Source organism: Pithys albifrons, chromosome 1, assembly GCF_047495875.1.
Source record: "Pithys albifrons albifrons isolate INPA30051 chromosome 1, PitAlb_v1, whole genome shotgun sequence".
In the NCBI taxonomy this organism is placed as follows: domain Eukaryota; kingdom Metazoa; phylum Chordata; class Aves; order Passeriformes; family Thamnophilidae; genus Pithys; species Pithys albifrons.
The window spans coordinates 63,612,795-63,636,435 of NC_092458.1; the positions used below are offsets into that span (position 1 = coordinate 63,612,795).

General features: G+C 36.5%; 1 protein-coding gene across 6 annotated transcripts in view; it reads right to left on the bottom strand.

Annotated features, from left to right (window-relative positions):
- NBEA (neurobeachin) overlaps nucleotides 1–23,641 on the bottom strand; it is a 488,059-nt gene that overhangs the window by 387,192 nt on the left and 77,226 nt on the right. For all 6 annotated transcript variants that reach the window (XM_071552778.1, XM_071552759.1, XM_071552769.1 and 3 more), the window contains exons 2-5: nucleotides 8,123–8,354; nucleotides 1,529–1,629; nucleotides 1,186–1,281; nucleotides 770–891 (exon numbers count right to left, since the gene is read on the bottom strand). In XM_071552778.1, the coding sequence (XP_071408879.1) occupies nucleotides 770–891; nucleotides 1,186–1,281; nucleotides 1,529–1,629; nucleotides 8,123–8,354 (551 nt within the window). The remainder of the gene's footprint in view (nucleotides 1–769; nucleotides 892–1,185; nucleotides 1,282–1,528; nucleotides 1,630–8,122; nucleotides 8,355–23,641) is intronic.

The window sequence follows — 23,641 nt, forward strand, 5'->3', positions numbered from 1 at the left end:
TAATTATTATTTTAAATTATTAATTATAATTAGTTGGTCAAGCATTGGAATGGCCTGCCCAAAGAGGTGGTGGATCCTCTCTCTGGAGGTTTTTAAGGTGAGACTGGACATGGCACTGAGTGCCATGATCTAGTAATCAAAGTGGCGTTGGATCAAGGGTTGGACTTGATGATCTCAGAGGTCTCTTCCAACCCAACCGATTCTATGATTCTAGCTTCATTTGAGCCATTATAAAAAAATGATAAGAATTAATTCTCCTCTGAGGCTGGCATATTCAGCTTCTCTTATATACATTACATTCACATTAAATTTGCACATTTTTTGGGAACAGGTGACCAGTGAGCCATCTGCGTATTCACAGATCTACTTTCTATTACCCCTAGTTAACATGAAAACAGTGTACTCTGAGTGTAACAGATTTGTTTTGTAGGACTGACATCAGCTGAGAAGCTTGAACACCAAACAGAAAATGCCATAATATTCTCAGTTTAAAGCTCTAAGAAATAATATATTTTAAATTCCTAAAGAAACCACCACACTAGACTTTATGCTTCATCTACAAGGCACATGTCTTGCATTCACAGATTTATAAACTGCAAAGCAAAATGGACAGATGACTTCTTAGGAGTTTGTATGCAGTAAGCAGCCATTAAAGTCTGCAGATATTTGGCAGTGGGGAAAGGATGACAGGAACTGAAAACAATAAGAAAGATTAACTGTTACCAGGAAGCCAGACCAAACCATAACTGCAGCATTCTAAGTTACTTACCAATAGAGATAGGGTTTATCCTTATCTACATTGATATTGTTTAGTGGATCCATACGAAACCAGGTGTTCAGAGTAAATCCATTTTGATAAGGCCACTTAGCAATAGGAGGCAATGCAATTGCCTGGAAGGAGAGAGGAAAAAAACAAAAAGAAAAAACAAAAAGTTACTTTTTGAGAAATACGGTTAACAGTAATGCCTTTCCAAAATACTGTCATTCTAGATCTGTAGATCTGTTTTAACTTTCAGATATTGAAGGATTTAGAAAAAAACCCCTTCAAATAGTGCTTTTGAATAAATGCATTACTTTCCCACCCATTTTAAAATACTTTAACTCTTAACTATATAAATTATATCATTAGAGGACACAAACTCTTTATTTGCTTTTGAAGTTGTAGTATTTTGATTGAAAACTTACTGCAGCACTACAGCCTGGGAAGTTGAAAAAGGTATCAGGCCCATGTCTCTGTGGCATCTGATTAAGGACTGATAATAATTTAACTGCATGTCTTGGCTGTGAAAACAAAATTGCACAAAAGTCAATACAACCATTTTTGTACTCTATAGGCTACAATGCAAAGTGGACAGCTTTCAAACACAGCAAATTAACTCTAAAGTAGTTAGCAAAAATATTTCTTAAACATATGTTCAATCAACATGACAAAAAAATTAATTCAAGTTTCCACGTCACAGGAGGTTATTTACATTAACTTCAGTCTCTAATGGAATGACATTTAATGCTTTATCTGATCACAGCTTACCCAGATTCCATTTTCGCCTCGAAGCATGCTGAACAAAAGCTTCAACTCTTTGACAGTGATGCTGTAGCTGGCAAGAACCCCCAACATATCAACTAGGAGATCTTCAAAGGAAAATAAAGTTATTCTGAATTCTGAACTTCACTTTGACCAAAAAAAAACCCGACAAAACTTTAAAAATTATTACTTTTAAAAGTGTATTTGCAAATTCTAAAAATCAAACTTAGTTGCCCCAAATATATTAGAAAGGACTTCAATGTTCTCATTTTTCTAGCTGTTTTATGAAAAAACATTACCTGTGCAGTTTTAAATTTTGAATCACACTGAAAAAAAGTATTAAATATATGGAGAATCAATTTTTCCCATTTCAAAACATTCATTATACATTATAAACTTCTACCTTGCTTCTTTCTGCTGCTTACTTTTGGGATAAGAATTCCTTCCTTACTCTGAAGTTAGTATTTGTCAAAAAATTTTGACCTAAAAGATACTTGACCTTTATGTAAAAGCAGCACATTATACTGGTAGTTTGTGTAGCTCTCACACTTTTGCTACAGTGATAATGCTTCTGATTTTTTATCAGAAGCAGAGGTTAGGGGGAAAAAACCCCTCCCTCACCTGAAAAAAAAACCAACCAAAACAAACCAACAAAACCCCTGCAAAAGGAAACCAACCAACCAACCAAAAACCTAACAATCAAACAAAAACAAAAGCAAAAGAACAAAAGACCCACAAGGAAAAAAAAAACAACCAAAAATCTGAGCGAGAAAACAATGAAAGAGCACAATAAAAAGAAGTGATAAAAATTACCAACAAATTATGTAATGCAGCTTTCATTACATCATCTCAAAACACATAGACTTTTAGAGTAAGAACATTAAATAGTCTGCCTTTCAGGGAGTATCAGGTTTACAACTACTACTAGTGCTTAAATTTTTAAAAACAGAATTTCATTTTAAGAATTTGTTAGCTTGTGGGATGCTGGACCTTGTCTTATACTCCATGCTTTTTTCTGGAATAAAATACACTCCCAAGAATTACTACTTTCTCTTGCAGGAGGAAAAGCAATTTGCTCATCTTCACAGATGTGGCATAAGAAATTTAATTCAAAGATCAAACAGTGAAGTACAGAGTTTCTAAAACAAAAGAGCTATGACACAACAAAATCAGCATTAACAAACTTTTCCAATTTGTTTAACAACCACAAAATCTGTACCCCCCAAAACAACTTGTAGAAGACATAGGCTTCTACATATAAATTTATATTTTATTTGTATGACTGCATGTTCTTCTTGTTCATTAGTGACAGGATGTCTCTCACAGTCTGACAAAGAGAAGCCTTGGGAAGCATCCAATTTTTTCAATGACATTTCACATTCATATTTTGTATTAAAAGAACTTTTCTCTCTGCAAATCCACACATATGTGTTTTTGAGCGAAACCACCAGTATCTATTTAACTTTTTTGACTATGAAACTAGTCTCTGGACCTTAGCAAGCAAAGGGCTTGTGTGAAGAATGAAATACCATTTAATTTACAGGAGATGTAACAAGCTGTTCAGGGAGTCAAAATATATATCAAGAAAGGGAAAAAAAACCCCAACACTGCAACTGAGAAAACATTTTCACCATAAGGTCTGAACACACTCCTAATGTTCAAGCACATGGTTTTTTTCCCCCTTTCCCTAATCTTCCTTTAAAATTAGTGCCCCATTAAATCTCTGACAGAATCAAGGGAAAACAAAACACATCTAAGAAAACTAAATGCCTTTTTTTTTTCATGGTGTTGAATTCCATGACTCAGCTCCTCCTCTGGTACCTACAAGCATCTGCCCCCTTCCCTGCACAGCCTCCAGCCTGCAGTGTGATGCTGGCAGTGATTTGCATATCTTGTAAATGATCAGAAACTGAGAACAGTAACACACTGAAAACTCAGAAAGGAAAATAAGCATAAGAGAATACTAATCTTGGGCTAAGAATTTCCCAATTCTTATTTTCTATTCTTAGGTTGCTTTTCTGATCATGCTACTTCAAATCTTGCTTCCTTTACAGAGAAAAAATGCTGTGTACAAGCAAAGTTGTCTCATAAAAATCGGAACATTGGTAAAAAAAATAATCTTGTAACATAGACAACAAAAGCCTAAATTAATACAGTCAACATAGAAATGATTGGCAAGATCTAAAAATCACTGAGCATGCGCTGCTTTGTTTCAGTCTTACAGTAACTTATGACACAGAAAAATTCTTATTTCTACTGAAGATGTTGATAACCTACAGGCATTAGAAATACATATTTATAAGTAATGAATTAAATATTGAGGACGGAAATGTAAGCTCCCTAATAATGTAACTTTGGGTAAAACAATGACCTGGAAGATTGCAGCCCAGTAGGTAATAAGTAGAGATAAAACTAACAACATCTGTGGAAGTCAAAGCACTTAAGATTACTTAAACATATTGCTGTGAACTTCTCTAGAGAAGGTTTGTTTCTTATTTCAATATAACAAGACTTAAAAAGAACTGCCATCTATTACATAACTTTATTCATATTTATTATAAATCTCATAAAAGAGTCAGCTACATCTGGTTCATAAATCCTAATAATCCACTCATCTATAAATGGACAAAGGTCAAAAAACATACTACAATTGGATTCTTTTAATGTCTATTTTTTCATACTAAATAAGATTACATATATAACTGGAATCTATGATCTCATTTCAGAAACAAGATTGTGTAAAATAATATTAAGTGCAGGAGAAAACAGGCATTTTTTTTCTCAGTTTTAATGCATTTCTCATTTCTACCAATGGCATCTTCTGAATAGTTTCATACTCGGCAGTTTTCATACAATCTATAAATTAACCAGCAACCTTGAAGCAATGTTTAAATCTGTCACTTAATATGAAAATACAGTAATAAAAAAGCCTGCTTGTCTGTCAAGTAACAATGCACATATATCAAAACAAATGGCCTGGCATTAACTTTAGAAGACATACTAAACAGCATTGGAAACACAACTTCAGGAAACTACTCTCATTCCTCTTCCAGCTTTTAATATTACATGGCCATGAAATTGTGAATTTACCTCTTGTTGGTGATGTAAATTAATTTCTACAGGTTGGAAATACAGAAAGTGATAATTTTGCAGTTTTTCTTATGGAACGAGTTGAAAGAGCTTGTTAACATCCCATTAATGACAGGGCAGTCAGAACTCAACACTGTTGCTTGAAAACTAGGAACTGTTTCAGTGCTTAAGAATTCAGTCCCAGCAATTCTAGAACAATTACCTACAGCATCACAACTGAAGTGTGGGAAATAAAATCGGACTTAAGGGAGACATATCTACTCTATAGGAGTTCAGCCTATTTTCTCATACACCATTCAGACTTCAGTGAAGGCACTACTGACACACTTGTCCTAAAGAGCAACTCAGATCAGATGATCTGCTTCACCACTCATCACTTGAAAACAGAGAAGTGTAAAATGTGAACCCCTTAGGGAAGATTCTGTGAAACTGTTAAAAAACAAATAAACAAACAAACAAAAAAAACCAAAACAAAAACCCCAAAACAAATAATAAAAAAACAAACAACCAAAGCACAGTACAACACCAAATATCTATAAAAATATTTAGTATTCTTTTCCCCTTAACCATTGTTAAAATGGCTGACTATTCTCTATATTAGTACAATAGACTATCACAGTACAAAGATGACTTCTGACAGGTGATGCTTCTGGAAAGCAACTTGAAATACAAATGACAATGAGCCCATTTGGATGCAATTGACTTTCAAAATGATTAGGCTTTATTCTTGACTACAGAATCTGTAAAACTACACAAAACAGGATATTTAAGGTACTGAGAACCTCATGAATCTGACAGTCTTCATCTAAACAGACAGGAAATTCTTCTCACTGCAAAAGATTGGGTACATGTTTATTTGCTTTTTATAAAACCAGAGAAGAGTGGCTTCAGACTTAGACTGGTCCTGAAAGTGTGCTGCCAAAACATAAAACAGAGATTATGCCTATCTTGTCTATTTAAACCTTATCTAGGTCTAATCACAGTGTTTCACAAAGGTACAAGTGAGATGACCTAAAAACAAATAAGTGACTCTCAGGAAAACCAAATAAAAAATCCTAGAAAACCGGTCGCCTTTACAGAGGATAAAAGCCAATTTCAAAACATTGGGCTGACAGAGGATTAGCAAATGTTTTGAGAAGAAAGTGATGGTTATTGGTACTAACTTCCTAGGAGTAAAAACTAACACTGCTGTGGTTCAAAACATCTTCCCTTCAATGTTAAAAATGCTTTTGGCATGAAATTTTTTACTTTATTCCCTGAGTTTGGAAAGTTCATAGAAATACTTGGGGCAAAGTTCTACAGTCACCTTGTGTCAAACATGATCTCAACATCTGCATAGCAGGTTAGGGAGCATAGATACTGCATTAGTTGTCACTGATTTGTCATCAAACATCTAACATTGAAATAGTTACTACATTACTATATTTGTTACTTCTGACTATTTACCAGCATTGTTACCATTTATAAAAGGGTGGTGGGGTGCTTACAGAGATTAAGAGATAAAAGCAAAATTACTAATTTGGTTGCTTCCATGTCTTGTTCAGAAAAATTCTCAAAAAACTCATATTCTCATCTACTTGCAGTTATCAGAGGGAGACTCTACAAAGTGTGATTCTGTTCAACCTCTGTTCAATTTCTGTTCATGATATATAGAAGACTACACAGATAATTTGAGACATACTGCAGATTTAAAATTTCATTAGAATTCCAATTTCAGTTTTGTTTTTAAATTAAATATGTGCTCCTTCATCCATGTAAGCATACTGAAGAGCAAGTTTACTGATGTTTTTTTCTGCAGAAGGTCTCTTTCTGAAATACTGTGTAACCACTTTCAGAAAAAAAAGATTAATGAGGTAGAGGATTCATTAGGGTTTGTTTTGTTTTTTTAATGTACTACCCCTGGCTTATAATAATATCTGTAAACTCAGTGGTTTTTCAATTCGCAAATGTTCCTGAAAGCCAGATCCTATGCTCTTGATTTCTGACTTCTACAATTAGCTAAGCTTTTTTTTTTTTTAATTCTGTCTAAGAGAAACATTATTACAGTCCTATATGCCCTGTACAGAAGTACTACTTAGGGAAGCTCCAATTGGACAAATTTTATTGGTGTGATTACTCATGTAAGAACATTAGTTCCATGAGTAAAACCTGAGAAACTTCAGGATAGAAATATGTGTTCTCATCATATAACGTGCTATAGTTAGCATGGAATAAAAAGTATCTTCACCCTTACACTATTCTGACATATTTAAAAGTACTGCACAAAACTTATTGGATGAAAATCAGCATTTGTGACTCTATTGGTCCGTTATACTTCAGTCTGAATCTCACACTATAGTATTTATTATAACACTTCTAATTTTAGCATTTACATACACATTTCTAAACAACAAGATGGTGATTATGACTTGCTTTGAAAAACAGAAGGTAGCTTTTCCAAATACGTATTACAGGTACCTCTATAAATATCAAACAAAAAAAGAAGCAGCGTACAAAATCATTCCTCAATAATCCAATTTTCATGCTGCTGTTATCCTACTCTTCCTTCTCATCTGAAATCCTTGCTAGTTTACTGTTCCACAAAACATCTATATGTGTCAGGAGTCAAATCACCAACTAAAATCTTAGAGTTATGGATGGTAAACCTCTTCATTCTTTCAAAAATGCCTCACAGTTCAAGTATCCTGTCAGTCATAAACTATATAAAAATTAAGAACTACTTTCACACTGCCTAAATTCCCTCTCTACGAAAATAAATAATAATCATATGTATCTCCTCAGCTGCCATATTTAAATATGACAATCAACCCTGCTCCTCTAACCAAGTAATCCAGGATTACAATCTGCACCCCATTATTGAGAGGATGTAATATGGAATAACATCAACTCTTTTAAACATGCTCTGAAAACCTTAGCTGTGGCAGTAACTTCATCACTTATTTTCAGTAAGAAAAGTATGCTGTTTTTTTTAAATGCTGCAAGAAATTATAGGATATTTAAACTCACAAGTATAAAGAATTAAAAGACATGTTAGGGATCATAGCTATACATTATGAAATGACTGTTTAACATAATTCATATGTCCAGCATTCAAACCGATGAACAATTTCTGACACACTGTCAGATGAGGTTATGTTTAAAATGCATCATAACAATTCTAACATAAAAAAAAAGATGTACTCCAAAACCAAAATATTACCATGTGGTTACAAAGCCTAACTGTATTGCTTTTACCTATGTTAAAACTCAGGATTTTTATCATTAAGATACCCTTATCTTCTCAGATTAATTAAAAGACAGTTATCTGAAATAATCTATCTACATATATTTTAGACAAAGAATATTTTTGTCATTTCCCTGAAACTGATAAAATAGCACTTCTGATTCAATAGCACTACTAACAAAAACAACACTTTAAGTAAAAACCAAGACATCCCACACCCCTTCATAAGCAGAAAACATTGGCAGTTCAAGAATGCAATAATATTTTCTCAGCTGGCAATTGTTTACCTGCAATCATGTCATCCACAGTACTCATCTTCAGCAGCACCTGTTCAATTAAGCCAACTTCTGTGCTAGTCTGTAAATTACGCACACTTTTTCGTAGAATTGCTGTGAACATACTCCAGATTTCTGCTTGGCATGTTACGTCACAGTGCTCTAAAAGCTCTGACATGCATGTAATGCTCTCTGCATCCTGGATTATAAAGTTCATCTCGAGATCAAATTCGCCACCAACCAGCTGAAAAAGAAAGTAAGAACAGCATTACATTGTGAAATACATAGTTTAGTGTCTTTCATACCTTCATTGTGACCAATACTGAGTATGTTTTGCCTGATGAGAGAGGTTTGATAAGAGAAATTCACAGCTATGCTCTCTAAGTGCGAACTAACAATTATGCTATACAAAACACAGCTTGTAGAAAATATACACACTGATATCATAAAATACGATCTTCAATTTTGTCACAGTACTGAATACAACATTTTAATAAAATTAAATCAAAATATATTTGAAGTATTCCATCCTACAAAGTATTTGAAATGATAGCCTGGCCCAAACCCGCAGTGCAGAACCTGAAAAGCTCAAAAGCAATTGACGGTTTTTTACCCTTTTCTGAAATTTGTCTACTCAGAAAAAAAAAGACACTAAAAATAATTTTCCTTTTTTCTCCAGACATAAGCCAACATTTCTCCTTTATTGTGTGGCTGCAAGACCTCATTGCCCCTTCCATTGTCCCACCCAAACAGTCGTGCAGTCATGCCAAAAAGAAGAATCAGTGACCTGCTCCGGACCAACACATACAAAGAAAACTTGTGTAATTATACCACAGATCAGCTCATTGTGTGGTCAAGGAAACCTACTGCCAGTGCAAGGGAGAGACTGCACCATGAGAGGAACAAGCACTCAGCCTGACTCTTGTCCTTCCAGGGACTTGCAAAACACTATCCAGAGTCCTGAGTTCCAATTAAATAGCACAACTACCAGGCTTGTATTGGGGGGAGGGGAGGGGGGCGGGGGGGAACAACAAAAGAAGATACAGTCAAGACCAAGTATATCTTCAGAAATGGAATTCAATAATTACAATAAGTCACTTGCATAACTACTGAGCTCAATATGAAGATTAGTTTTTAAAAAATCCCCTTTTAATGACAAAAACCTCTTTCACTTTTTAAGGAAACAAAGGTTAACTGTCATGCATCCTATTTTATCTTAGTAACTTTGAAGAATTTGGAAAGCATAAACATTAAAGTTCATAGAATCACAGAATAGTTTGGGTTGGAAGGGACCTTAAAGATCATGTAGTTCCTTGGGCAGGGAACCTCCCAGCAGACCCAGATACTCATGGCCCCATCCAACATTTTCTTGAACATCTCCAGGGATGGGGAGTCCACAATCTTTTTGGGCAACCTATTAGAGTTCACCACCCTTATAGTGAAGAATTTCTAATATTTAATCCAAGCCTATCCTTCTTCCAGCTGAAGGCCTTTTCCCCCCTCATCCTACCACTATATGCCCTTGTAAAAAGTCCCTCTCCAGATCTCTTGCAGGTCCTCTTTAGGTTCTAGAAGGAGCTGTAAGGTCTCCCTGAAGCCTTTCCTTCTCCAGACTGAACAAACCCAACTCTCTCAGCCTGTCAGTAACAGTCATTTCAGTAACTGCAAATATATTACAGAAAATAACACAAAAAATTAATTCTAAAATAATTCTAAGACATTCTTTTCTGTTTGTTTCATGAATTTATATAATCAAAATTGCATTAACATGTTTCAAATTAAAGATATTAAAGATACTCAGAGAATTAATGCATAATTTCAAGTCACCTTTAATAGAAGGCAATTATTTAGTCTATTTAAAACCAGTCAGTATCGCCTGGAAATTAAACAAAAAAAAAAAAAAGAAAAAAGTTGAAATACTATGCAAGCTTTTTTTACAGCTAAAGCTATCCAAATATTCATGACTTCTTTCAGGCCCAAACTTTGGACAGAATTAATACAAGTAAGCAACTAACTTTGGCTTCTACTAATTCATACTTTTCATTCACTTTCAAATTACTTTTTCTCTATCAATTAATTGCTAATAACCAATTTATAATTTTCTAACATAAAAGCTTCTAATATGCTAAATATACAAATTGACTATCTCCTTAGTTCTCCTGACATTTAATTACATTCAAATAAAACTATTAACCTAATTATAATTACTGCTTTAATTTAAAACTTGTGACTGCATATCATATATTTGCATATTTGGTAAACACATAATGTGTACCAAGGGAAGGCAAAAAAAAATTTAGTATTAGAAGCACGGTATTTCTGTGGTCATTCTTTAGAATCATGAAATAGATTAACAGAGTTTTAATTCTCTTTTCAAGAAACCCAGGTGGAGTTCTATTTCTGAAAACACCGCCACCGGCACACACTTCTCCAGCAATCTGGGTTGCTGCATTTTTAGGTATCTCTTCACCTGGATAAGCCTCTCTGAGATTATGTTAAAAACACACAGAGGTAAAATAGGCACCTGTAGACGACCTTCAATTGAACTCTCTTAGATGCTTATACTAAGACCAAACTAAGCACCCCCTGGAAGTGTCTACTTTTTTCCATTTCCTTCCATGGAGGAAAACTTGGATGAAAAATTGTATTTGTGGAGTCATCAACACTGGGTACATTCAAAGGTCACCTGCTCACAGACCTGGACAACCGGCTCTAACTGGCCCTGCTTTTGCAAGAGGGTTGGACAAGAGAACTTCCAGACTTCTGTTTCAACCTCATAACTCTGTGTTAATGTTTAGGTATACAACTTTCAGATACCTAATACAGGTGAGATGAATCCCACTGTTTGTTTTTGATAACATGGACTTAAAACCAAGGGAAAAATCTAGTAATGCCTCAGTTGGAAATAAGAGGTACAATGCAAATTGATCTCCTTTCCTCAAACACTATTCACTTGAAAACTCTTCCTAATTTAAATTAACCCAGTGTCTTGGTTTGAGATAAGCAACTGCCAACCCCCCCAAGCACAGAGAGAATGAGTAAAACAGACGTAAATAATTAATTACAGACTAAAATAATTCAAACTGTATCTGCTTGCTAATCAAAGTCAATATACTAATATGTAACATTTAAAAGACTGAAATCGAGTTCCTGAAGTGATGGGATATTTCAGTACTATTAGAAACAAGTGCTCTCTCTTTATAAAGTATCCCAGCAAATCTGCATTAAAAATACACTGAATGTAAAAAAATCTGGTTTTATGGAGAATCTTCTACTGGGCTACAAACTGTCCAGCAGGATACTTGTCCATTAGGTAGAGATTTATAATCCATCAGAGTGACTGCTTACTTCATAAAAAAAACCCCAAAAAACATTAAAATGTACCTTACATGCAGTTTAAGCATGTTTCAGCCACTGACAATGACCAGAATTATCATTAAAATCAAATTCCTTAATAACGGAAACAAATTAATGAACTAATTGATGATGAGGGGGAGGATGGCAAAAATGCAGGGTAACTTCTTTAAAGTAGTCATCCTAAAAATCATCATGACTTGAGGATATTAACAGTCACGATAAAAGAAGTCTAAACCAACCAGGAATATCTAAACAAAAAAGGAGTATACAGAAAAAAATGAACATGGTTAAATTGTGTTCAAGAAGCAATAAAAAGCAACAAACTCTGCTTTAAAATGTGCAATCAAATACAATTCAGTCAATAAAAGAAGTAGAAAATTGACTACAGAAAACTTATCCTGTAACAACATTTCTGCACCTGCATTTCCCAAGCAAGGCAGTAAGAAAAGAGGCATAACCAGTCTTCACAGTATGGGGAGGTGATCAGTGGAAATCTACAGTAACAATGAGCTGGTAACATGTGCTAATACTAATGAAACAACGACATTTGCTTAAGAGCCAGAAACCATTAAATGAAATTAAAAAAAAAAAAACACCTCCTGAGAGTTGCAAAGATTCTTCTGATATCAACTGGCTGGGCAACCATGCATAAAAATTCAAAATTAGTAAATGTCAAGCAATTCTATACTATTATAGTTTTACTCATGTGTACAGAATGACAGGCTCACAAATCTTGAAGTCCTTGTGGGTGCTACTTTACATAACTATGCCACATGAAAAACTGTCAGTATGCAACTAAAAATTCACAATGAATTTGCAAATTTATAAGTTGAGTACCACTTTGGATGCAGTACCACATACCAAAAAGTTAAATCCTACTGCCATGAAGTAACTTAGTTTTAATACAGCATATGGAAGACTTCTGTAATAAGTCTTTGTAATAACAAATTTCACTTGGAGTACAATATGAACACATAAATAGAAATCCTTATAGCAGTCAGTATGTCATACCATAAATCAGTGTTCTTTCCATGTCATAGATCTCAAATACAATCTTTTTTCTTATTTCTAACACTCAGTCTTTTCATTCTTCTAAGGAATATTTAATATCCAGTAAAGACTATGCTTCCACTGTGATTAAGTATCCTGAAACATTGCTTGTACTTTGTCAAGCTCATGTATCACTTTTTAACAATTCTGCATCTTTCACAACATGCAAACTAAAGTTCAGATCATGGTTCCAAGTCAGATGACTGTGGTTAGCAAACATAACTCCTCCTGAAGTAATACTGAATGGGCAGTAATAAATATATTCCCTATACTGAGGATGTTTACAATGACAGGTTGACACTCCTTGCAAATTGCTCCAAGAACATGCCTTAACCTAAACTAACAAAAGCAGCTGTTCTACTCAGAATCTCCAGTTTTCTGAAAACAGTGGCCATTCTTCAGTAACTTTCTGCCATTCATTATGCTATGTAATAAAAGTGTTTCTTCTTAAGCTGCCACATCTATGCAGAACTTAGGATGGGGTTTTTTATGCCCTTTTGATCTGGGCAGAGAAGAAATGGTCCCTTAAAACAGAGACATTGTCTACATATCTCAGATAGCATATTCACACCAGTTCTTGAAATAGAGTATGTGCTGCTGAACATCTAGAATTAAATTGTTCAGTTAACTTGCAAAAATTGGAATTATTTAGTACCAGATTCTTAAAATCAAGTTATGAAAAATGGATTGAAATTAACACAAAATAGAATATTCCAGTTGAAAGGGACCTAGAACAATCCCCTAGTCCAATTGCCAGACAACTTTAAGGTTGTCTGAAAGTTAAAGCATATTGATAACACACTTATCAAAATACTTCTTAAACACTGACAGGCTTGGGGCAACAAACATCTCTTCAGGAAGCTTGTTCCTGTGTTTGACCACCCTCTTGCTAAAGCAATACTTCCTAACATCCACTAGAAACTTCCCCTGACTCAGCTTTGAACCACACCCATGCACCCTGGCACTGGATACCAGGTAGAAGAGCTCAAAGCCTCCCTCTCCACTTCCCCTCCTCAGGAAGCTGTAGACAGCAATGAGGTTCCCCCTCAGCCTCCTCTTCTCAAATAAGAGATGCTGACTCAATTTGAAAAGGCATCAACTGAACACAGAAAAAAAACCCAAAACAACACCATAGAATAGAAACATGGCAGTCAATCTTAGAGGAAATAAACAAATAAAACACCAGGAAGATGACGCTATTGAATGGTAAAAAAATCAAAGAAAGCAGAGGTTCAAACTTTTTCTAGGATGATTTTTAAAAAAATCCTGAAGATATGACAGTTTTTTCAACACAGTGTCATCCATGATAAAACCCTCAAAAAACTGTCAAGTATAAGGATCTTAAGAAGCGCATAAGATACAAAAGGAAATATGAGAGGCATTTGATTTTTTTTTGGTTAAATGAAATACATTAGTGTATCCTGCTAAAAAAAGAATGACAAATATGAATAGAATAAGAACCATAAAATGTGAAAATCTGAACTACAGGGAGACAAAATAAAACATTTTTATTTGCAACTACTTTCAATTTAAATAGATGAAGTACCAAAATGTTTTAAGAATAGTCTATTTTACCATTTTCTGTACACATACTTTGGAATAAATTTTATGGTAGCCAAACTGGACATTTCTGTTTAATATTTTTCACATATTTCTCTCTAGTCCTCTGATCTGCAGTCTTAAGAACTACTAATCAGTACTATCAAAACTTATTTTAATCATTAAAAATGTATTTTTCTCAGCTTTTTCTACTTCTTCAAATGTCCTCTTAATTTCAAGGTTGCATACAAGGAGAAAAAGGTATTATCCAAATACATCTGTTGTTCCTTTTTTTTGTATTTAATCCCTACATACTTCTGGGCAGGCAAAGATGCTATTCAGCTTCACATTCACCCATCATAAAGTGAAATATGACTGTACTTACCTGCCACAAAATCAAAGGTCTTTATTGTAACCATCTTTACCTATCTACAGTAACAAACTTTTATTTTATGTATTTGTGTTGATGAAAGACATAGATTAGAACTATAGAAATGGAAGTGTTCAAGCATTTAAATCTCTGAATTTGCAGTTCATTGATGTCAAATAAGCACTGCTTTCTAACTTCCTTCAACTTTGAATCCTATCCAAATTTATTTTAAAAAAAATCAAGAATATGAATTCCAGAATATTAGACAGACAGTGCCACTAAAAAATTGAATTATCACAATAGTATAATTACTACAACCCTAACAGTATCCAGGCCCAATCTACACCAAGACACTCCTACCTTCTCTCTCCTAACTAACTACGATCACATTTGCTCTTTTATGAGGGCAAAAATACATGAGTGCAGTCAACACAACAAGAACCCTTATGTATTTTGGACTGAAGCAGTTTAGGTTCAAATATACACATACACAACTACAATAAACAATCTTTCCTTGTAGGTATAGGGGGTGAGCAGTTTGGAAACAAATTATTTCTCTTCCTTTCCCTGATGTTCATCTATCTTTCTAGGCAGAGCAAAACAGCTGACTTGGCATTTGGCACACATTTCCACAGGAAAGAAGATGGAAATGAACTGCTGGAATAGGAGCGAAAATCTCATAAAATCACAGATCAATTCATTGTTTCTAAGAGAAAATTAGTACACTTATCCTTGACATCAAAAGTCATCATATAACACTGAAGAATTCTTGCCAAAACTGGAACATCTTTTCTACAAAACAACATTGAACTGATTTCATAATCAATTCAAAATACGTGGAATCAGACTGCTACTGCTTCTATTATAAAGACAGGGCTCCAATTTAAGCATTAAAACAGTAGTCTGAGAAAAGCAGTAGTTGGCCCAAGCAGGAAAAAAAAAAGTTACTATCTTCTGGTCATTAACTAAACCATTAGATCACTAAACAATTAATTCTGATTTTTAAGAAGATTCTTCTTCAGCCACATAAAAGAAGATCTCTTTAGGTAAAAGCATTTCGAATGCTAAATGGAATAAATGTAAGTGTTCACTGACAGATACGACATTTGTTAACCTATCAATATAATACGGAGAAAACAAAAGGTAAAAAAAGTCTTAAATCTTAGGCAGGTATTTCTCAGTTTTAAATGCTTAAGTGGTGAATGGAGGTCTGGAGATGTGAATTACAGGTATGTGCATCTAGGCTAATTTTCAAAATTCCCTTTATCATCATTGGAAAGTAAAAGCTGCTTTAGAGAAGTAATTCATCTTGCTGGTTTTAGATGCAGCATCGGGATGAAATAAATCTTTCTCTGGGAACGTAGTACTTTCACTATAAGTACATATATATTAAACTGACTATAAAAGGACAAGTAGTTCAGACAGGCACATCTAAAGTTATGTCAGATAAATCCTAACCAATGTGCTCACAGTACAGTTTATAACCAAATGACAGCACTAAAAAGACTGATTCTCATGTGAATCACTACAACAGAATGTAATTCCACACATTACCATACACCTTTTAAAAGAGCCTTCATTCATTTTAGCTTCAAAAACATTTTTACCCTCCATAATGTACATCCCGCACACAGCAGGGTGTCACTAAGGGAATGCTACCTAGTAAGTTTATTGACAATTTTAAAGTAATCTGAGAAATTAATTTAAATGCCTTTTATACTTGCTGAGACAACATGAAGTAACACATTCAGCTTTTAGTACTTTCAAGAATGAGCTCGTCATTATACAAGCTTAAAAATATCTTGGTGATTTACCTTTAGTTTCTTATACTTTCTTTCAGGGAGGAGGAGACTGCTGTAGGTTTCTGTACTGCCTATATGGTGCTGCATTTTAGTTTGTGACAGAGTGCTGGTAAGACACCAATATTTTAGCTATTGCTGAGCAGTGCCTACACTGTGTCAAGGCTGCCTGTTTCTCACTCTGCCCTCCCAGCAAGCTGCATGGGGGAAGGCAACAGGCTGGAAGGGGACACAGCCACGACAGCTAATGCTGCCTGACCAAAGGCAGATCCCACACCATCATGCTCACCAAGAACTCTGTGAGGTAGTCTTTCCAAACTAGGCACTGTACAAAGACTGGCTGTGTATCAGTCTGGGTATGGGAGTTGGCAAGTGACTGCCTCTGCATCCTACTTACTAAACTGTCTTTATCTCAACCCATGCATTTTTTTCTTGCTTTTGCTCTTCTGATTCTCTCCCTCATTGCACTGGTGTGTGTGAGAGAGGGAGAGAGAGAGCAACGGAGGTAGTGAGAGCTTATTTGTTGTCTGGGAACAACACACTATATTTAAAACTTTTAGCTTCTGTCCTTGAATTTACTTCACACAGTTTTGTCCATTAAGCCCAATGCTCAATTCAGTAACCTCTAAGGAATCTTGTATGACTGGTGTTAACAAAGCACTGAGAGGAAAAATCTGCCAGTTACACAGTGTCAAACCATAACTCAGTACAGCGAGCTTTGTTTATTGAGCATGAACCCAACTAAGTAACCTTGAGCATGCCCCCCACCTCATGCCCCAAGTTCTTCCTAAACCATCACACTTCAATGTTTGTCTCAGAACATTTAAAATTCAAATTCCCTGAATACACAACAAAGCCTATTTATTTCTCATTTCAAACCAGCCTGCAATTCACACCACTATTACACAGAGAGCATTTTATCATGCCCTCTCCCCTCCCACAGTAATTTTCTGTAAGTCAATAATTTATACCTTTTTTAATTTTAGATTATAGTTTCAATTATGAAGAAAAATGATAAAACAATATTTGAAATGCTTGGGAGATAACATTCACTGTAAAAGAACAAAGACTATATGCAATGGAGATTAACTTTCCACTTACCAGTGCCCTCCTGTTGTCATCCTTACCTGTCTTAGGATATTATCTTGGGACATAAATCAAGAAGAGACAGTAAAAATTACTGAAGAACTGCCTATCTTCCTTTAATTTCTGGGAAGACAGTTCTAAATAAGATCACTGGCACCAGCAGCAAGATTTTGTACAATGAATGGACAAAGTTTGCAACTGTCAAACAGAATCCATCTTTGCTGGAAAAACATTACTCACATCTTTATTAGGTACTACTGATGCTTTATTTTTAAAGATCATATAGTTATCTAACCAGTTATCCTGCAGTTTCACATGTCAAAGCCGGCACAAAGCAGTTCAAATACATTGTTTAAAGAGAGCATGAATTTTCATCTGTGGTGGGTTTTCCAAAGAAAACCAGCACACAGAATCACAGAATGGTTTGGGTTGGAAGACATCTTAAAGATCATCTGGTTTCAATCCTCCTGCCATGGGCAGAGATACATCCAGGAGACCAGGACTCCACTTCCTCAAGACTACATCCAGCATGGCCTTTAATGCTTTCAGGGATGGGGCATCCACAACCTCTCTGGGCAACCTGTTCCAGTGCTTCACCACGCTCAGAGTAAGGAATTTAGTCCTAGCATATAATCTTTCAGTTTGAAGCCATTGCTCCTTGTCCTGTCACTATTTGCCTGTACAAAAAGGCTTTCTCCCTCCTTTCTATAAGCCCCTTTAAGGTACTGGAAGGCTGCTATATGGCCTCCCTGAACCTTTCCCTTCTCCAGGCAGAACAACCCCAGCTCTTTCAGTTTGTCATTAAAGGAGAGGTGCTCCAGCACTGTTATCATCCTCATGGTTCTCCTCTGGACCCACTCCAACAAATCCATGTTATTCTTGTGTTAAGGGCCCCAGACTTGGAAACAGCACTCTAGGTGGGATCTCAACAGGGCAGAACAGAGGGGCAGAATCACCTCCCTGGACCTCCTGGCCACCCCTCTTTCATTGCAACCCAGGATGTGGTCTGCTTTCTTGGCTGTGAGCAGACAGTGTTGGATCACATCCAGCTTTCCATCCATGACATCCTCAAAGTCCTTCTCTGCAAGGCTGCTCTCAATGACTTCTTCCCCCAGTCTGTGCTCATGTCTGGCATTGCCCTGACCCAGGTGTAGCACCTTGCATCTGGACTTGTGATTCTCACTAGCCCACTCCTCAAGCTTGTCCAGATCCCCCTGGATGGCATCCTGTTCTTATGTTTTGTCAACTGTACTGCTCAGCTTCATGTCATCTGCAAACATACTGAGGGTAAGTGTTAGAATGTGCAACTATAGATTGTAACAGACACAAGGTATATGACTGTCAAGACCCATTTAGTCCAGTCCTACAATTCCACTACTCCCCAAGTCCCAGAAGAAATGTTTTCTTATTTGATAAGCCCTGAAAAATAGCAGTTGTCAATGCTTATCTAATGATAATAATAATGTTGAAGTAAGGGCAATAGTATCATTAAGTCACTTCAGCAAGCTGAAACAAACTCCCTTAAAGGAAGAAGACCTAAGAAACAAAGATTTCTGTGTAGCTGATCTGCGTCCCATGTGAGTCTTAGGACTCTCTTCAGCAATTCTTAGTATCATAAGCTGCTTTGGTGTAAGAAAGGGGAAAAAATAATTTTATTGTGCAGCTCAGAAAACCTGCCCCATGTAACTAAATTGTGAATAGCGTCTGATTTTTTTTTATCATGAGGAGGTGTTGAAATTCTTTGGCTGAAACTTAACAGCAAAAAAAAAAATCTCCCAAACCCTGACAGATGGAAATGACAGTCCATTATTTAGTTTATAAAGAGCATAACATCATGACATGGTTTGAACCATATTTGTTATAGTAGGAATTCCATAGTAATGCAGTATATTAGAAGTGTGGTAGCATATATAATACAAAATGATCCAGGTCAGATTAGCTGCATTTGATTAACTTGCTCTTCTGATAATAAAAATATCAAATAGAAATTAAAAAAATAAAATAGCAAGGTTGTTTCAATGGGAAAAAAAAACAAAATCACAGAGTAGCTCTTCTGAATAAGGCACAGATCTAAAAGTTATTTCAAGAGAAAAGCATTGTGCAGGTGTGTCTAGAACACCTTAAAATTATAATTATGGGTACACTGCTATATCATATCCAGCAAGCCAATATTAATGTATTAATGCAACTGTGCATTAAAAAAGAGCATCAAAAACAGTAGTAGATCAACTGCAGTCAAGTATACATATGATCTACTGAGACAAGTATCATTACACTAAGACAGATCACAAGTCTGTACAACTTAGTTAATAGTTTGACTTAATAGTTTTCTAAGAGAAAATTTCAACTCCTCTCACCTGCTTTTTTAAGCACATGCTTGAAAAAGTCAGACTTTTTTTTAAGTATCACGGAGGCTTACAGAAAAACAAAATAAACCAAACAACTATAAACCATAAAAAAAAAATACAAACTGGACTATTTGACTCAAACCGAAATCAGCCTCTTAGATAACGGGACTTCTTACCTCAAAAGAGGTTAATAACAGTTTACTTTAATAAATAAAATAAAGCAGATTAGGTTTGCCAAAGAGAAGAAAAATAAATTGAAACAACTGAGAGTTGCCAGAGTCACAAACCAAAGGTATTCTGAGAAAATAAGTGTTTCTGGCAACTACTTTTGTAGCCTTTTCTGCTAGTAAAACTATGACCTTGCATCACTAACTTGCACAGCCAAATCTAACAGGTCATGAGCATCCCTTACTTATTTTTCAAGAGCCACAAACTATATGCAGCATTTCAGAGTTTTTCTAAGTAATTTGAATAATCTCTGTAAAGCAAACCTTGCAGAGGTTTAACATAGTTATCAGATAACATCACTGAAAGTCTAAGAAACATTAAACTTTCAAGGATTGCACATTGGTTGAAATCTGAGTTGCACACCAACAGTATTGAACAAAATGTTTGTACAGATAGTAATGTCCACTTTTAAAAGAAACCAAGTGAAAAAACCTAGAGCTTACACACTCCTGTTTTGCCAATTTCACTTACAGAAGCAAACAAAACGTATTTTCTATAAATACTAGCAGATGATTTAAGTCAACAGAAGTTGCTAGTAAATCAAAACAACTGGTTTCAGGGGTTTTTATTTTTGTTTTATTCATTTTTTTATTATTCAAATGTATTTGTCAAAGCAATTTTTATTTTTGTATGTTAACCCACAGATGCATTCTGTGACTAGAATAAATTGCAACAATACAGTTAACAGAATTTTAGTCTCAGAAAATGATGGGGTTTATTTTAGAATAGTCTGTGGGATTGTTCCCAGGCACATAAAGGACACAACAATTTGCAAAGAAAAACATGATAACAGATGTTGAGCATGAGGATTATGGTGTATGTGGTACCCACACACTTTGACTAAGATCATGAAAATAGCCACATGCCACTAGGACAAGGTTCACTAACCCCATGTACCTAGCCCACCATCTTCTTCTAAGCAACCATCATATATTGACCTTTAGCCTATAAATCTAAAATGAATAGTCTGCAGACTCTCTGACTGTTCCCTTCCTTCCCCTGAGGTCCACACAGAGGGGCAAAGTGGTTGCTCCCTGCTGGCACTACCTGCTTTATCCTCACCATTAGGGAGACCTCCCATGCACCAACACATGCAATTCACTTCCTGTGCTAATACCACTTGCCATAAACCCAGCTGACATTTTTTATACCACTCCACTGCTGTTTGGTAACAATAGGAATTATTTATATTTCTCTCATGAAGATTAAGCTGTCTTATTACCTACTTGAACTTCTAAAATTATATAACCAATTTTTAAAGTGTTCCATTTTCATGTCCACTTTTCCTTCAAGTTTTGGGTTTCTTTAGGGTCTATAATTGCTTTCATTTTGAAATGTTTCATTTCCCTCTTGTCTAAAACTCTGAAAATCCTGGACACCATAACTCATGGCTATGCAATATTTAAAATAAAAACAATTCCAATGAATTTGGTTAAGAAAGTGACATTTTCCAAATGATACCTATAGCTGCAGTAGTGATGATAGTAATGATTAATGGTAGAGTGTGTTGTAGTTTGGGATTATTATGTAAATTCTCTCCCCTGCCACTTAACTGCCCAGGCCAGCGGTTAACAAAAGAAGGAGTTAACTGTGATCGCTGGGGTGGGGGCAGGTTTGTCTCTTTTGGGTTTTTTTTGGATATTCTCCTCAGTCTTGGCTCGGCGGAACGGGGGAGTGGGGGCTCCAAGGAGGCAGGCTGCCCTGCTGGTTACTGCTGGGGTTTTCCCTGGCTGTCTTGCCGCTGCCTACTTCGGATTACTTTTTCCTGCCGTGCTGCTACCTGCCTTGGATTTGCTGCTGGGTGCTCGTACCTGTCTGCTTCTTGGACGGGGAACACAGGGGAAAGAGACTAAGTCCATCTGAAAGCCCACTGCTCGTCTGTTTCGCTGGAGAGGGACTGAAACTCACTCTGCAGCCAGCGGGCTGTGACAAGGACACTTAAGTATAACCTTTTCTCCCGGAGGAAAACCTGCTGGGTTTTGTTGTTGTTGTTTTTTTTTTTTCCTCTTATGGTGTTGGGGAAGTGGGTTGCACTAGTCTGTTTACATATATATATATATATATATATATAGCAGTTATCCTTCTTGTATTAAAATTCCTTTTCTTAAATTTGATAAAGAGTGGTGTGATTATTGAGGAGGAGGCCCCTCCCCTGCTTGTGGGTAAAACATTTTGGTTTTTCCCCTCAAACCGAGACATTTCTTGGCGCCCAACGTGTGGGGCTTGTAAACAAAGAAGGATAACTGCTATTTTGTGGCACCATGTGGGTCTTGAGCTTAGGGTTCATCAGGACCATCCTGTATAATATATTGGCTTTTTGTTGGTACAAATTCATGCCAAAAGGAGCGGCAGGTTTAAGTCTTATCAACAAATCAATGAGCAAAACTCAAATAGCCGCAATTATTATTGAGTTCTTACTCTGGATTTATGGTGCCATGAATTCGATGCCTTTGGATGTCATGTGGGTGGTGCTCTCCAGGCTGTTTTCCTGCCGCAACCTAAGCTGCTACCTCTGGGGATTCAGTGATAATAGTACGGACCCTTGGGAAGGAACAAAGGGGAATCTCTTCTCCCAACCCTTTGTCCATTCCCCATTCAAGTCTGCTACAACAGCTTTTGAGATGTTTAAATTCTCCCTGGATGCCAGAGATATCTTGCTCTTTATGGTTTTTCTGCAGGGTTGTATCCCTGCAGCTTACAGAATGTTTGAAGGTAGGGCCAGGGTTTTTCCAGAATGCATTCAGAAACCTAGCCCAGTGAAGGGGGAAAAGCGAGAGAATAAAACCCCTGATGCCACAGTGAAGGGAGAAAAGGATGAGGCTAAACCAGGAGGACAGGCCAAGCCTATGGAAGTTGCCCCTATTCAGAAAAGGAAATATAAGACCAAATTAGACCATCCAGCAGACGATGAGGGGGCTGCTGCACCTCCACAGCAAGCAGACCCAGAGCCTGAGATCATCACTGAGTCATTGTCATTTGATAATCTCCGTAGTTTGCGGAAAGACATTGCTCGACACCCGGGTGAGCCCATCCTGACTTGGTTGATCCGAGTTTGGGACCTTATGGGTGAAACCTTACAACTGGATGGTGCTGAAGCCAGGTTTTTGGGGGCTCTGGCCCAGGACGTGGCTATTGAACAGGTGTTCGTGAGGGAATCAAAGCCCCTTTCACTCTGGGCACGACTTCTAACGAGTGTAAGAGAGAAGTTTGTTTATAGAGAAATCCTGCAGGAACATCATATTAGGAAGACTTGGAAGACGATGGAAGAAGGAATTTTACGTCTGAGGGAGATGGCAATGATGGACGTGCTTTTTGGAAGAGGTGGGCAAGCCAATAATGACCCTGACAAGGTCAGATGCACACCACATATGTGGTGGGACCTTTCACGCTCGGGGCCAGCTGAATACACCGATTTCCTGGCATCCATGTATAGGGAAGAGAACCATGAAACAGTGGGCGCAGTAGCAAATAAGCTCCGGATATATGAAAGCATGACCCACAGCCCAATGCAGGCCCGTATTTCTGCTGTAGAGACATTGGTTGAGAGTCTCAAGACGCTGCCTGCAGAGGTAAAAGCGATCAGAGAGGAAATTAGGGAAAGTCTCCAAGTGGCACCAGTGCGAATGAGAACCTCTGAAGTCAGAGCCAGACGCCCCCCAGCCAGAGGAAGTGGACAGACCTCACGAACTGAGATGTGGTACTTCCTGGCCAAACATGGAGAAGACATGGGACGGTGGGATGGGAAACCCACCCG